Source organism: Myotis myotis, unplaced genomic scaffold, assembly GCF_014108235.1.
Source record: "Myotis myotis isolate mMyoMyo1 unplaced genomic scaffold, mMyoMyo1.p scaffold_m19_p_9, whole genome shotgun sequence".
NCBI classification, from domain to species: domain Eukaryota; kingdom Metazoa; phylum Chordata; class Mammalia; order Chiroptera; family Vespertilionidae; genus Myotis; species Myotis myotis.
This window is the reverse complement of record NW_023416401.1, coordinates 29,195,454-29,212,166: the sequence shown is the minus strand read 5'-3', so window position 1 is coordinate 29,212,166 and position 16,713 is coordinate 29,195,454. Positions and strand designations below refer to the sequence as shown.

The window sequence follows — 16,713 nt, the reverse complement described above, 5'->3', positions numbered from 1 at the left end:
GAGGAGGAGGGGGAGAGGTAGGCCAGGCTGAGGCAAGGGGCCTGTCGCTGGGTGTGCAGGCCTTGGGGAACTTGGGCTTTCCTGTGAGACAGGCCATCAGGGTTTGGAGACAGAGCTGTGATCTGACTGTCGGGTGCCCAGGGGGAGGGGGAGTCAGGGACCATGTAAGGGCTGGGCCATGGGAGGGAGGGATCAGGACTTGCTGATCAGGCTGACTATGGGGTGTGACTCCAGACTTAAGGTGGAGTGAGCTACGGGAGGTGGCAAAGTCCAAGGAACCCGCCTTGGACTTCCATTTAAGTTGGAGGTGGAGCTGGGACTCCAGAGAGACTCAGGCTCCAGGGTTAGCGAGTGGGGGTCGGCAGCATCAAGATGGCCCTAGAGGTGAGTCCGGAGCAGGAAGAGGACGGGCTGAGACTCAGACCTGGGGCTGGGTATTCGGAAGTGAGGTTGGGCAGGTGTCCTGGGGCTGAGAAGGATAAGCAGCAGATCCTGGGTGACCTGGAGACGCCGCCTGGGGGCTGGAGACTAAAGCCTGCCCTCGGGCTCATGAGGGAGAACAAAGAAGCTGGAGGTTCTCTGCGGAGCTGCACTGTAAGGGGCCAGAGAAACGGGTGGTGGGAGGCGACATGCTGGCAGGCTGAAGCACCAGCGGGAACCGGAGCGTGGACTTAGGGTGCTCCTGCTTCCTGGGGGCTGGGAGCAACAGGCTGAGTTGCAGTGCAGGGAGGGCCTCCAGGGGGTGGCGGCATGTCCGTGTCCCCAGTGGCCAGGCGGGGAACTGCACCAAGAGGACATGAAGGACTGGCTGTGACCAGAGCCCTGTTTGGGACTGGTGTTTTGTGGGTCAAGTGTAGGAATAGTGACCAGGGGGCAGGGGGACTCAGTCTTCATACCAGTCATCTGGGGATCCAGGTTCAAAACCCAGGTTCCTCAGCTCACAGTGGAAGGGATGGAATTAGGTATCTGCTGCAGAGCCCCGCCAGCCCCTGGCATGCCACTTGCTTAGTGAGTGTAATCCTCCAAGCTTCTATGAGGTGGTCCCATGTGAGCCTAGCGAGCCTGCCAGGCTCGCTAACACCCTGCCTGCCCCTGCAGATCCTGATGGCCCTGGAGAAGGACGAGCAGGCTCGCCGACAGCGGCTCCGAAGCAAGCTGGAGCAGGTGGTGGACACGATGGCCCTGAGCAGCTGAGCCACCCGCTACCACTGCCCAACGGGAGATTAGTGAGAGGGCCGCAGGGTGGCCTCCAACGACAGCCAAAGCTGGGAGGTCCCTGGAGGCAGCCTTCCCCCACGTGTGCCGAGTGCCTGTGTGCTCGGGGCAGGTGTGCAGGCCGGCGTCCTCCCCGCCTCTCTCCCCCCTGGCTGGGGGTCCTGGTTCTTACTGGTGTGGGTGAGACAGTGCCTGCCGCACCCTCCGTGCCCAGAGCTGCTGGCCACAGGGCAGGGGGATTCCGGTTGCAGCTGGAGACCTTGGAGACGCCGGTGACTGTTGAAGACCTGTAGTGTAAGGCTGGGCCCTCTGGGAGGAGGGATGCCAATCTGGTTGTCTCCTCGAAGCCAGGCTGGTGAGGCCAGAAGGGCCAGGAAGAGGGGCTGGAGGGAGTCAGCCTTCTCGGCTTCCCTGGCAGAGTATAAGGGCTGAAGCCTGTCTGGCAGCCTGGGGAGGCTAAATGCCAGGCCTGGCCAAGGTGAGCTGAAGTCAGTCTGGACTATTGCCACCCGCCTGCCACCCTCACGCTAGCTGCTGCACCACACCACCATCCTCCGATTCACCGCGTGCTCTGCGGTGGAGGCAGGAGCACCTCGCCCAGAGAGAGGCCCAGCTCCCTCCTGTGGAGGGGCTGCAGGAAGGCAGCGCTCCCCGCTCCCAGGTGAATTCCAGAAGGACTCAGCGACTCCCCGTGTGTCCTCAGGGCTGTGCCTCTGGGGGCCACTGGGGCCTGGAGCTCCAGTCATGAGCACATTCCCATTATTTATTCCTCCACTGCATCTGCTCTGGGCCAGCTCTCCAGCGTGGAGCTCCTGGGAGCAGCCCGACCATCCGATTCCCTCCCTGCATCTCTGCCTCCCCCTCTCCACATCCACCTCCAGCGGCTTCCAGTCTGGCATCTCAGCAGCATGCTGGCCCCTCACACGCAGTGGGACGTCTGGGGCTATTTTTTGTTCTTTAGGGGGAGCAGAAATCCTGCCGCACTCTGCTGGGGTAGCCAGGAGCAGGGCGGGGTCCTGGGTCACACTCTGGCCTGGCTGGGAGCAGGACACAGTGACCAGAGGGCCTGGTGGTTGGCTCTGTCCACCCTGCCTTCAGTGAGCAAGAGAGAACAAATTTTTAAAACAAAACCTGTACATTAGTATATATATGTGTGTGTGTGTATATATATATATATGTATATATATATATATGTGGCTCTAGCCTCAGTCTCCAGCCCCAGTGGGGTCCTGTATAGCTGACTGGAGGAGGAGAAATTTTACAAACAATTTAGAATAAGAAAATTAAGGCAGTGGGAAAGCAATACCAAATGGTCGTGAAGCCAGTGGCCAGATTCCCTGAGCGGAACACTCCACCCCTCGACCTGTGGTTTGTCCTGTTTTTTTTGTTTGTTTGTTTTGATGTATAAAGGAGAGAACTTCTTGGCGCCCCCCACCCCCAGCTTCCAGGGCGAGGGGCTGTGAGTTCCTGCATGACTGTGCTAGCGTTAAGTCTGACTTGATCTTTTTAAAACTGCAAGTGTTGAATACTAGAGATGTTAGACACTTTTTTAAATGTTTTTTAATTAGTCACTTGTGAAAGCAGACAAGCGGCCCCCCTCTTCAAGTTCACTTTTTTGACGGTACTAAAGATTCCCATGGACTTTAAGGGACAGCTAACTGTGGCCAGCGTCATCTTGACCCCGCTAAGCTGCATGGGCCAGGCTGCACACCTTGGAGATGGGTTAAGGGCTGCCCCTTGCGTGGGGAAGCAGCAGGGAACCTGAGAACCTGACTGGAACCGGGGAAAACGGTTCCCCATCACCTGCCCCGTGGGTGATGAGCAGGGCTCTGTCTCCTGCTGCCGTGGATGAGTAGCTAGAGCCCAGGCAGCCCGTCTGACACGCGTGCAGCCCGTGTGGGCTCGTCCCTGGGCCAGCACGGGGCAGAGCTGAGACCTGTCAGAGATTAAGCTTGCTTTTTGGTGGCCACTGCTGGCCTGGATTCCAGTCCCAGGGATTCCAGCACCCTGCTCCTCTCTGATGCTGCCTGGCTGTGCCTGGGTGTGGACCTTGTTTCCTCCAAAGTCTTCCCTGGATGCTGGCTTCCAGTGGAAGCCCTGTTCTTCCAGTTCCCTGCTCTGCCCTCTTCAGAATCCAGTTCCAACCTTGCTGAGGCCTCCCAGCCTGCAGACGGCCCCGCGCTCACCTCCCGAGGCTGCTCCCGGGGGGGAGGAGGGGCGGCCCACCTAATAGCGCACACCTGTCAGGCGCAAGCACTTTAGCAATATCTGTTTACATATGAGCTGATCAAGCTGATTCTAAGCCTGCTGGCTGCTCGGTGCAGCAGGTCCCGCACCTCCCTTCCCACCAGGTCTTGGAGTTAGGTTCTGAGTTCTTGTCAGTGGCTCTCAGTCCTCCGAACTCTGTAGCTCCCCAGGCGCTGGGCCCAGGCACTGCAGCACCACCTCCCAAGCGTTGTCCTGCCAGGGGCTCTGACCCCGAGCTCTGGCACTGGCCTGGGGGGTGTGGGGCCCTGGCTGGAGCCTGGAGATGGAGTGCCACTCTGCAGTGAAGTCCTCTGTGCAGACCCAGACCCAGGGAGTCTGGGCCACAGCACAGAGTGCTGTGCAGGGACGCCGTCCTGGCCCAGGCACTGCTGCTATGGCCTGTCCTGCCCCCGTCTGTCCCTTCCAACCTTCCCCACTCTTGTCTCAGGAGTGCCCGGGGACGGCTCATGCCTTGGTCTGGGAGCCCGGCCTCTCAATATACCTCGAGCTTGCCCTGCACTCCTTGACCCAGGGCGGAGCAGCCAGGGTCACCCCAAGATGGAGGGCCCTAGATGTTCCCACCCTCCCTGGTCTGACCTTGCTGAGAGCCTCCGCCCTGGTTCTTCTCCCAGTTCTGGTTGTGATGGCTCATGTTGGTGCTACACACGCTAGAATAGATATATTTACAGAGAGATATTTTTAAGATGAAGCCCACAATTAGCTGTCCTTTACCGCCACAGGGCCCCCACCCAAAAGAAGAGCAATCACGGCGGCCTGAGCCGCCCCGCCACTGCCTCTCCCAGGAGCAGTGTGGCTGAAGGGGCGCTCAGCCCACAGGTTGTGTAAATACACGGTCATTCCCTATTTTACTGTTCTTCAGATTTAGTACTTGTAAATACAGACATTAAGGAGAGATTAAACATTTTTGCTAAAGCTCATGGCTCTTTGTTTTTCTTGCTGAGAGGGGTTTTGGGGTGTGGGGATGGCATGTGCCAAAGACTGCAAGCACATCTTGCTCAGGAGTTCCAGCTGTGGGGCCTTGACTTACGAGTGTCCCGACTAACGAGTTTTTTGAGATACCAGCTGTCTCTCAGCCTTTGCATTGAGTTGATAGAGTAATTTGAGTTAACGAGCTCCTTAAGGTCTCTGAACGAATTAAACTCGTAAGTCAAGGCCCCACTGTACTAGGACTAGTGGCCACAGGTGCTGATTCTTGGCCTCCAGGGTTTCAGCAGCCCCACAGGTGTGCTGCCCAGGCCGGGACTGCATTGCTCCTGTGTGCGAAGAACCTGCAGGTGTCTGGGCCTGGGAGGCACTTTGAAACCAGCTGAGCCTGTTGTCCATGGGACTCCCCCTTGAACAGCAAGGGGCTAACGCTGTGTGTCCCTGCCTTGCTCTGCCAGGAGCTCTGTGTGGAGCCTTGCAACCGAGAAAGCCAGTTTGGGGAATGTTGGCCTTTCCAACACAAACCCCATGAAATGATGTCCTACTTTTCTGATGGTGAAGGTGTTGGTGTAGCCTTTGCTGGCTGTGGTCCTGTTTTCTCCATCGCCCAACAGGGATGGCCCTTCCTGCCCAGGGGGTCAGATGTGATCATTTTGGATGAAGCAAGCTGGGGTCTGGAGGACACAAGTGTGATGTGTCCCCAAGGTCATAGCTGGTTCTCTCTACCTGAACTTCAGGCTACCGCCAGGCAGTGACAGTGACAGAGGCTGATTGCTCACTTGTAGTTCAGCCACTGTCCAAGCCTGGCCGGTGAATGAACTGGTTTGGACCTCACAGAGCCTGTGAGGTCAGGGTTATCCCCAACATACAGACAGGCTGCTGAGGGACACACCGGTGTTGCCGTGGTAAGGGCAGGTCCCAGCGAATCAGGAGGGAGGTTCCCAGAGCACCCTGGCAGCACTCTGGCCTGCCTTCCCTCAGTCTCCCTTCCGTGAGCTCTGACAGCAGGCCATAAGTCACAATACTCCTGCTCCAAATTGGGCCCGTCCTGACAGCCAGCTCAGGCATCATGCTCTGCGCCAGGATCAATCACTAAAAAGAAATCAGTATAATCACTGTGAAATTGCATCAGAAACAAATTTAGCAAATGTGGTCCAGTCTGGGTGTGACGCAGCCTGTTCCCGTGGCTCGGGCCCCTCCAGCTTTTTGGTACAATCAGCCCTGCCTCAATTACCATCGTTAGGTGCCAGGTCCCCAGCCCACCAGCCGGGAAGCGGGTGATCCTCTCAGCTGCAATCAGCGCACACTGTGCAGCGATCAAGTGTAATTATGCAGCTGGCACAGCGCAGGAAGGAGGCAGGCGCCTTCTGATTGCCGACCCCGTGGCTCACCGAGGGTATTAACACCATCAGCTATTAATACGGGGGCTGTCTGTCTACACAGGGCATGTGGATGGGGGTGTCTAGGTGGCAGAGGGTGAGGCTAGCCTGCAATCCAGCACCTTCAACTCATTGTGATGAGACGGCACACGGGCTCTGTGAGCAGGCATCAAATAGGCCAGACTGAATAAACACCAAGGTAACTGCATCTGGGTCACAGGCGTGAAGAAAACATAATCGCATGTGACGGCAGCCAGGGCTAGGGGGACGACGGGGTCGGCCGCTGGGAAGGAGCAGTGGTGTGGAGACCTGAGGGACGAGGGGACTGGCCATGGTGGTATCAGAAGAGCGTTCCCCGAGTCAGGAATGCCCGGTGCCCCTGAGCAATGGGGACGAGGAGGCAGGTGGGCACTGTGAGGAGAGGAGGGCAGCAGGTGTCCAGACCCAGGGTGTCCGCATCCCGGGGGCCTCACGCCCGAACAGCAGCGGACAGGCTGTTCCTAGCTCCTGGGGAAGCAAGGAGGGTGGGCTCTGTTAGCATTTGGAGGCCATGGGACTAGAGGGCCAGAGCCTGGAGGAGGCCAGAGACCATTTGGGAGACTCCTGAAAACATCCCTGTGACCTTGGCCCCAGTGTACCCCTTTGGGGTTCCTGGAGACTCGACTGCCCATCAGATGGTGTGACTCTGCAGGAACATGTGGACTTTCTGAAAACAGCTGTGTGACTTGTTCTGATCCATCATTGGATCGTCAGTGGCAGTGGCTTGAGTCATACCTGGGCTGGGCACGTACCTGGGTTTCAGGTTCACTACCCACCCCCAGTCAGGGCAACTGTCAATGTGTCTCTCTCACATCTCTCCCTCCCTCCCTCCCTCCCTCCCTCCCTCCCTCCCTCCCTCCCTCCCTCCCTCCCTCCTTCCCTACTTCCCTCCTCTTCACTCTACCTGAAAAGCAATGGAAAAAATATCCTCAGGTGAAGATTAAAAATAAACAGTTAAGATGTTCAATTTTACATTATATGCATATTACCACATTTTAAAATAATAATAAAGAAATTAAAGAGTCTGAGCTTTATTGTGTGGCCAAGAGGGCCGCAGAATATTCTGCAGCAGGAGCACTCGGCTCTTCCCTTCGGCCGTGGTGGTCTCATCTACACCTCAGCTGCAAGGACTTGGTGACCCCACACCTCTGGCTGCAGTCCCCGTCTGGGTCCCACCTCCCACAGCCTGAAGCCCCAGCGCCTACAGGAAGAAGCTTGGGCGTCCCCACCCTGACCAGGCGCACGACTTGGGAGGGTGGAAGCTGTGACCCAGCCCCACGTGGTCCTGTGTGTTCCAGCCCCTGCTGGGCATGAGGCTCCAGCCTCTCTCAGCTGGTGGCTCCCGGGTGAAACGTCCTCAAGCCCAGCTTTCAAAAGCACCTCTCTTTCCATCAGACTTTTTATTTTTTTATGAATAATGACATTTTTTCTTTATTTAACCCCCTTGTCATTGCACTAATAAAATTAATATTTGCATATCAAATGTTGCCTCAAAACTGCATTTTCACAGATGGGCTTGTGTGATGAGGACCTAGGAGCTGTTTTAAAAAACATTTCTTCCCTTGGCTGGTTTTGCTCAGTGGATAGAGCATCAGCCTGCGGACCAAAGGGTCCCAGGTTCGGTTCCAGTCAAGGGCACATGCCCGGATTGTGGGCTCGATCCCCAGTGGGGGGCATGCAGGAAGCAGCCAATTAATGATTCTCATGATGTTTCTATCTCTCTCTTCCTCTCTTAAATCAATAAAAAAATATAATTTTTTAAAAAAGCATTTCTTGTCAGAGGAGCAGGTCTTTTGTCCTCAGGGCGGATGCAGTGTGTGACTTGCTCCTTTGCCCCAGGGGCTGGAGTACTGGCTCTAGAGCTTGGCTGGATTCAGGTTCCATTTTCCAGGGAGCAGGCCCTTGCTTCAGGGCCACCGCCCAGGACCAGCCTTGGCCATGCCCTCCTGTCACACCCCGAGATGTCCCACTACTTAGGCGGGCCCCTTGCCTCACCTCCTTCGCTTCCTGGGCCACTGGGGTCCTTCCAGCGGCCTGGAATGCTCCTCTCATAACACTCTCTCCTTTTTAACTTGAAGAAATTATTTAAAGGGAAACTTTCTGGCACCATCATAAGTGGACGACCAGTATTGCTTGCCATAAACAGGTGATTGAAAAAATAGTGCAGTAGAAGTAAAAATAATATAAAGTTTTAGCAACAAGTGGTTGAGCACATAAAGTCCTTCTGTCTATGAAGTTACCAAGTGCCAGTCAGGCATGGAGAGGCGCCCAGAACCCAGGCGCAGCTCTCCCTGTGTTCCCAGTTGCGCCTGCACCCTCTGCTCTTGGTTCCCTCGCTGGCAGCCCTGGCAGGAGGCTGGGGTAGGAGGAGGGAAGGGCCCTGCAATTCCCCAGGGTGTCCCTTCCTCCACTGGCACTGCCTGGCAGCCCAGCTCTGAGCCAGCAATGCCGTTGCTGTCAGCTGCTCCTTCCCGGGGTGGCCACGGCTCCTGCCCCTGCCTCTCCCTGCTGTGAAGTGCCCTCTGGAGCACTGCTTCTTTCGTGACTGACCCCTGCCTGGGAGAGTCCCCAGCTCAGTTAAGCTCAGGTCTGTCCTGCCTAAAATACTCACTTACCACCCGGGGTGGCAGCCCACGTATCTCACATACCTGGCTTCAGTGGACCTGCAGGGTGGCCCCACCCCAGTGTGTGCCCCTGCTCCTGCCTTGTGTGGCTGAGTTGCACCTTTCCTCCCTTTTTTCCATTGGCTTCCAGCCACCTGAGGGGGGCGGGAGGGAAGCTTCCAGAGCCCTCCCCCAGACACCAGCGGTGCCCCCTCCCCATGTGTGTGTGAGCAGGGCCGTATCTGTCTCTCTGTGGGCTTGGTCTCTCTGGCAAAGCCCCACACAGGTGTGTGACATTCCTGTCATTCTTTATATGTTTGCCTGGCCTGAGAGGACACAGGGGAGGGTGCAGCAACAGTTTTCAGTCCAAGAAAGAGAACGAGAGAGGTCTCATTTCTCTCGCTGGGACGAATTATTTAAAAGTAGTTTTCACGATACAAATTTATCTTTAAGTCAGCAGTCTGCAAGAGGGGCAAGGGGCATTCCTGGCTCGGGAACCTGGGTCTCGTGCTTAGTACCGTGTGATGGGGCAAGCCTTGGTCTCTTCCTCATCCTCAGTTTCTTCATCTGTAAAATGGAAGAACAACTCTACCAGCCTGTCAGGGTTGGCGGTAGAATTGTATGATAACGTTTGTGTAAAAACGAGTAACGGGGATTATGTTTGAGGTGCGTGCAGGTGCGTTTCCATGCCCTGTAAATCCTATTATCCTGGAGGGTGAATGACTATCCAGAGCAAAGGAATTCTCCCATCACTTCTGGCCAAAGCGTCCACTTCCTCTGTGAGCCAATGGACAGGAGCAAAGGGGGGTTTCCAAACCTCAAGAGCAGAAGCAGTTTTAAGATGCAGAGACCACTCAGGAGCCCCTGCCACAGGGGGCAGGGTTGGGGTCCAGAAAGTCTAAAGCCAGGAAGAGGAAGCTGCTGGGGTGAGGGTGCGTGAGCAGCAGCTCATGCCCCAAAGCCAAGGTGCCCAGTGAGGAACCGAGGCTGGGGCAGAGGTGCCTGGGATCAGGGCTGTTGCCCGAACAACTCCCAGGAGAAGCGTTTACCGTGGTCCACGCTGATGGTCCTGCAGGGCACCGGCTGCCGGCCGCACAGAGTGGCCTGCGTGGTGAGATGCCCCCTTCCCTAGTGTCAGGAAGCCTGCTGACTCTTCCTCTAGACCCCAGTGTCATCTTGGGAAGAAGGAAGAAACGGGAGGGAGAGCCAGCCTGGTAGGAAGTTGAACTGTGACTTAGACACAACATTTTTTACAACAGAAACTGTGTTAAACCAAAATAAATATTAACTAGCACGAGATTGGGGTATTTTTTAAAGTTTAAGGTTTTGTCCCTCTTACCCAGTGGGGCTGAAGCTTAGGAGCAAGGTCAGATAAATTATAGACAATTCAGAGGCTGCATGACCAGAAATACCTGAGCAGAGCTGTGTGCGTTTTCAGCCCTAGAGACTGCGCTGGGCTGGGCGCAGAGCGGAGGGCTGTGGGCTCTGCCTGCCTTGGTCTTGGGGAACTGCTCCTCCTCCCAACTCTGGGCAGCTGGCCACGCCCCCCGATGGACTCACAACCCCTATCAGAGCGTCCCTTCCTCCTGTCAGGCTCAGCAAGTCACCTGAAACTGTTGAAAAGAGAGAAGGCTCCTTTACTTGATGAGTTTGTAAACCAATAGCTACGCCAGCCACTTTAGAAGCCTGCCCAGGAGTGTAGCCAGATCAGAGGAATGTGGAGCCAAGAGGTGATGAGAGGAAAGAAGTAGGAATGGAGAGAGAAATAAAGAGAAGGAGGGGGAGGGTGGGAGGAGATAGGGGGAGGGGGAGAAGTCAGAGGGGAGAGGAAGACTGACTCCTGGGTCCCGCTGTCCCTAAAGACAAGCTCTATTCTGGCCTTTAATTACATGAGACAAGCCAATTCCTTCTTCTCCTGGCTTCGCTCAAATCAATCTGTCACCTGCAGCTTCAAGAACGCAGACCTGCCCTGTTCAATGCGATGGCCACTGTCTATTGAGGACTTTAAACGTGGCCATTTTGAACTCAGCTGTGCTGCGAGTGTAAAACACACATCCGACGGAAAATATCTCATTACAGCTATTTATACTGATTACATGTTGAAATGATAATACAGTATATTGGATAGATAAGGTTAACTATGCCATTAAATTTAATTTTACTTGTTCCTTTTAACTTTTAAAAATATGGCTATTAGAAAGTTTATAATTGCATTTCTGGTTCCTGTTATGTTTCTATTTGACAGGGCAGGACCAGACCAATTTTCTAGGAATAAAAGAATATGCTTTTTTTATTGTGCATGCCTGTGTGTGTGTATCTCTGTGTGCGTATCTCTGTGTGTGTGTGCATGCCTGTGTGTATCTCTGTGTGTGTGTGTGTGTGTGTGTGTGTGTGTGTCTGACTTAATACTAACTGCTTCTGAGGAGAGTGCTTTCTGCTAACCAGGGGTTTTTGGTTTTCGGAGGATATGGTGGGTCTGGGCCTGCGAGTTTGGGTGGAGCTGGGGAAGCGAGGAAACGCTCTGCGTCTTGTTTCCTAACAGCTTCATGGGGCTGTAATTCACCTGTGCGGAGTGTGGGTCCAGTGCTTTGCCGAGCATTCACATGGTTGTACAACCATCACTGCACCCGATTTTAGAACATTTTCATCACCGGAAAGAAAACGCCTTCACCTTTCCTCCACTGCCCCACCCCCTACCCACAGTCCCCGGCACCACTCCTCTACTCTCCATCTCCAGAGAGTTGTCTGTTCTGGGCATTTCATATACATGGAATGACACAGTCTGTGGCCTTTTGTGCCTGGTTACTTTCCCTTCGTGAAATGTTTTCAAGGTTCTTCCGTGTGTGGCATGAATCAGTACGTCATTCCTTTTTTATGCCCGAATAACATTCCATTGCATTGTTAACCTAAAAAGAAAGGGCCAAAGTGAGAGACAACAAGCATTCACTTGTGATAAAAAGAACAGCTATTTGGAAAGCAGTGATTTGGGCAGGAACCCGAATAGTGTTCAGATTAGCCCAAGGCAGTGGGTATTGACGGGAAAAGGGAGGGGAGTCGCTGGAGGACATGGAGTTGCCTCCACTCGTTGACTATTATGAATAGCGCTGCCGTGAACATCTGGGTACAGATGTTTATGTGGACGTATGTTTCATTTCTCTGGAGTAGATACCGAGCAGGGCAGTTGCGGGGTCATATGGGAATTTTGTTTGGCAGCTGAAGGACCTACCAACCTGTTTCCACAGCGGCTGCGCCATTTTACATTCCCACCAGACATGTATGAAGGTTCCATTCTCTCCACATCCTTTTCAGGACTTACTGGTCTCTGCCTTTCAGGTTATAGTCAGCCTGGTGGGTGTGAAGCAGTATCTCATTGTGGTTTGGATTTGCATTTCACTGGTGATCAATGAAGCTGGGCATCTTGTCCTGTGCTTATTGGCTACTTATTGGCTATACACATTCTTTATAGAAACATCTATTCAGATCCTTTGCCCATTTTAAAATTGGTTATATGTCTTTTTGTTATTAAATTATAAAAGTTCTCTGTATATTCTAGATTCAAGTCCATTATCAAATATACAATTTGCAAAAATTTTTCTCTCATTCTATGGGTTATCTTTTCACTTTCTTGGTGTTGTCTTTCAAATGCTTAGCTTTTAGTCAAAGGATGAGAAATCAGATGTTAGGTTCCAGGGTGTGGGGTGGCACCCAGGGAAGAGAAATTGGAGCTGGCAGGCAAGGCGGTGCCTGGGAAAGACAGCGAGAAAGGAACTCTGAAAACCAGGAGTATCGAGTACAAGCTCCTTGGAATCTGTTACCTGGTGATAAACTTGCTGTTTCATTTTAAAAATTGTAGTAAAATACACATAACGAAAGTTACCTTCATAATCATTCTTACGTACACAGTTCAGTGACATTTTGTACATTCACATTGTCATGCAACAATCGCCACCCTCCATCTCTAGAACTTTCTCCCCAAACTACAACTTTCCATTCTCCCTACCCCACCCCACCCCAGCCACTGCCACCCACCACTGTACTTTCTGTCTCTATGAATTTGACTACTCTAGGGACTCATATAAGTGGAATCATATAGTATTTGTCTTTTTGTGACTGGTTTACTTCACTTGATCATGATGTCCTCAAGATTCATCCATGTGGTAGCATGTGCTAGAATTTCCTTCCTCTTTAAGTGAGAATAATATTCCAGTGGAGCCTGCCATCCAAGGGATCATGGTTATTTCTGTGGGTGATCTGCACCCACCAGGGCATAGAATGTTGTCAAGAAGTTTTACAGCCCCAGCCCCAGACTCTACGGGAGGAGCTTACAAAGGAACCCCTTGCTGGACTGGCTCAGAATCTGCGGTTCTTTCCCAGCAGTCCCCTGGCTCTGGGTTACTTCTAGGAGCCCCTCCAGCTTCTCTCTACCACCCAGGACCCAGCAGTTGGTATCAGGGACGTCTGCTCAGAGGTGCTGTGGCCACCAGCTGGTGAGAGGTCGGAAGGTTCCTCAGTTTAACTTCCCACTAGTTGAGACTGTCCCCTTCTGCCTCCACCCACAGAGGTCGCCGGACACCTGGGGATCCTGCTTGGACACCAGTGAAAAGGACATGACCCCTGGCCCATTGCTCATGGCGGGTAAGCCTGGACTAGGAAGGAGCTGCCAAGCGCCAGAGCCACTTTAGCCAAGGTGCATTCCCGGCATGCCTGCTAAAGGCCCATTAAACTTTGGGGAGGGGGGTAAGGGGGAGGGGGGGTGACACTCGAAAGCTGATAGGCAGTCATTCTTGACTTCTGAATTCCTGCCAGTTGAAATACTTCCCATAGCAAATGACTCTCAAAACGCCTCCCACCATGAGGCTGAGTTGAAGTCAGGAGAAGCTATGTCCCCACAGCTCCGGGGAGGGGCGGGGGGGAGAGGGGGGCTGGCAGATCTGTTGGGAGAGGCCTCCTTGAGGAACGTGTGCCATCCTGGTGTAAGGTCCGCAGGTTATGACCACTGGATTCTAGAAACTCCACATGCATCAAGGCCTAGTAATTCCAAGGTCTGCTGATCTGAATTCTCCATCTGTTTTCTCAGGGGCTGCCTTTTCCGTGAGAATTCCATAGCGTGATTTGTGATGGCCATTACCCCTGCAGGCACTGTCTCCGCTCTCCATGCTGCTGCAGTTTCTCCCATGCACCCATCACCATCATTTCAGTTGTCTTGTTTATTGCCCTGTGAGGGCAGGGCTTTTTCCCGTCTTGGTCCCTGCTGCATCTTCTGCACCCAGAGCAGTGCCGGCACACACAGGCCCTCAGGAAATATCTGTTGCATGGTAACGGCTGCCTGGTCTTTGCACATGCACGGCCCACACTTTCATGTGGCCATCCTCACCCGCCTTCAGCCCGGCATCAGCACCATTTCTCCTGCAGATGTACAGCTGTCACCCATTCCAAGGCAGGATTAGCTGTTTCCACAGCCTGTTCCCAGGAATCTGCAGGACCCTGATATCTTCCTTCCCCCCCACCGCCACCCCCCAGAGAAGAGCCCCTTACCCGGAGGACCATTTCTCCTCCATAACGATGCTCCCAACTCTGACTTGCCCACAGAACTCTGGGTCCAAACTGCACTCCCCTCCCCATGAAGAAGCCACCACGGGCTCAGCACTGGGAGTTCCAAGGCTGCCAGGTAGATTGATTGCTAAGTGTCCCTGCTCCTTACTTCTCCCTGTTACGGCCTGTGCTGCTCTTCCCAAGAGGATGCAGGGTCATTGCCCCACCCTGTGACTCACCTGGGTCCGCAAAGTGTGGCTGGAGTGCTGGTGTGCCAGTTCTGAGACTGGCCCTCAAGAGACCTCGAGGCGTGCCTTCCCTTGGATTGCAGGAGCGCAGCTGGGCCAAACAGCTGGAGGGCGAGAGGCCATGTGGAGTGGAGGCCAGCTGTCCTGGCCATCCAAGACCAGATGACCTTAAACAGATGACCTGTGGGCCTGTGAACAATGATTAATGTTTGTAATTTTAAGCTACAGAGCTTGGAGTGGTTTGTTAAGCAGAAGGTTGCTTTTAAAATGAAGGACACCCAGTTGAATTTGTATGTCAGGTGAACAATAGAAAAGTACTTATTGTGTCAACATAAGAACAGTCCAAACCTGTAAGAATTTTGTATGAGTTAATTTAAGCCAAACTGACAATAATTGCCTGGAAGAAAAATCTCAATGGATTGAGAAAATGCTCTGAAATATGGCAGTTTCACTACTTATTTTATATATACAGCACATCAGAATCAAAGGGGAAGATGTAAGGGGGTTTCATGAAATCCACTGGTGCTAGAAAGCAAAGCGGGGACAGCTCTGGGATTGGATAAAAAGTAAAAGGAATAGACACGTACTTCTTTTGCATGGGTGGGTGTAGGGTAGCTAACAGTTGATAATCAATATGATAATGATAACAATCAGGGGTTTGTGGTCTCTGCTCTGGTGCATTGGTTGTGCTTTGAAAGGTCTGGAAAAAAAGGAAATTACTTTGATATTCCAAAGGTATGTTATCAGGTATGTTGCCATAGATGGAAAAAAAGACAACAGATAGGCTCCGGTAACATAAAGATTGACCTTTGTTGGGGAAAAACACCAGGCCGGGACATGACTACCTGCCACGAACTGCTTTTAGGTAGTAAGTGTTCATTTCAGACCATCCTATGTGGTTACTTTAGGTCGTGATTTTGGCTGTAGTCCTAATGTGGCTTTTCCTGCCTGGCTCCCCTTCCCCCTGTTCTCCTGGCCTCCTGGCGAGCCTGCCAGCCAGCCCTCGCCAGCAATTCCTGGGGTTTCTGTTGCTTTCAATCAAGAACCCTGATGGTTCCAAGGTCCTCGTGTCTGTCAGGCGCTGGAGTCAAACTGCCAAGATGCTGGCCAGCTGGTTGGGCCGTCTCCCTCGGTCACTTAGGACACGGTTCCCCGTAGTCGGATGAGCCAGGCTCCGGGAGTGGGAAGGATCTGTGTCTACTCCCAAGTGGAAAAACGATGCCTCATACACTGCCCCACTCAGTATACTGGCCCCGTGTGCAGAACTTCCCCTGCTTCCCACGGAAGCTATCCAGCCTTTTCCTGCCCCTCCTAGGCCCCTGATGACAAGCTCATTATCCAAACATTCTGACCCTGCAGTTCCATTCACCCCCCAACCACACTCTCCACCAGGCCTGGGGCTCCAGAGATGTCCTGAAATATTCCAACAAACTATGTCCCACCGGGCAAGAAGCCGGTCTCCTTGCCTTCCTCCAGCCACTTACTGGTGATGTGCCAGCTTGGAGTCTAGCACTGAAGAGTCTGTTCCCGTGGCCAGCCGAGTGGCCCCATCAACATGGGAGGCTCAGGCCTTGCCGCTCGTACCCAGCGTGGTTCTCCCGGGCTTCTCATGTTCCCTCAGAGCGGGGCGTGTAAACTTGAAGGCTTCTGTATCACGCCATTCCTTCAGTGTTTCTGGCTTTGGTACCTTCAGTTACAGATGACGGAGAGCTGCTCCTAAGACCCTTCTGAGAGGTCTGGCTTCTGTAGCTCCAGTGAGCCCACTCCCTGTCACAGGGCCCATATCCCAGGCAGGGCTTGGCCTGTAATTTCCTCTTCTGCCTCTCAGGTGCTGGGCCTCTTGGTGGCAAAGTCACCTCCGCACAGTTTCCAGGGCATCCTTTCCTAGGAGGATGTGTCCTGTGATGGGGTGGGGGATAGGAGGTGGGAGAAGTGGAGGGGGGTGTTCTCCTTGTCTAGGTGATGACTTTGCATTGCAGCTTTGGTCAGAAACTGTTCCCCAGCACTGACCAGAGCCATCGGCCAGAGCTTCCAGTTGCAGGCGAGCAGAAGCAGACTCTGATTTTAATAGAACCAGGATTTATGGAGAGGCTATGGGGCACCTCACAGGACCCCCGGGAGTCTACATGGGCCACATCTGATGCCCAAGCACACAGCAAGAAGCAATGGGGTAAAGAGGGTAGGTGCAGGGGGTGAAGGCCCAGGCTCCCTCCGCCGATGGTGCATTATAAGGACCAAAGTTGAGGCAAGTCAGGGGTCTGACACAGAAAGTTCCTATGGCCAAGGACACGCACGTTCTTTGGCGGCAGACAAGAGCAAGCGTGCCTGGCCATGAGCTGTCACATGCAAACTAGCCAATTAGCAGCTGGCCAGGGGATAGCTGTGGGTTTTAGCTGGAAGAGGACAAGAGGGTCCTGAAGGGGTGTCACCAGTGGGTGACCAGTTTAAGACCTCACAAAAATGAAGTGACTCATAGGCTTAATGTATCATGTATATTCAGTGTTG

General features: G+C 53.5%; 1 protein-coding gene across 3 annotated transcripts in view; it reads left to right on the top strand.

Annotated features, from left to right (window-relative positions):
• The window catches only part of PLXNA1 (plexin A1), a 53,696-nt gene extending 49,296 nt beyond the window's left edge, over positions 1-4,400 (top strand). For all 3 annotated transcript variants that reach the window (XM_036321088.1, XM_036321086.1, XM_036321087.1), the window contains one exon: positions 1,099-4,400. In XM_036321088.1, the coding sequence (XP_036176981.1) occupies positions 1,099-1,194 (96 nt within the window). In that variant the 3' untranslated portion in view covers positions 1,195-4,400. The remainder of the gene's footprint in view (positions 1-1,098) is intronic.
• The last annotated feature ends 12,313 nt before the right edge of the window (positions 4,401-16,713 follow it).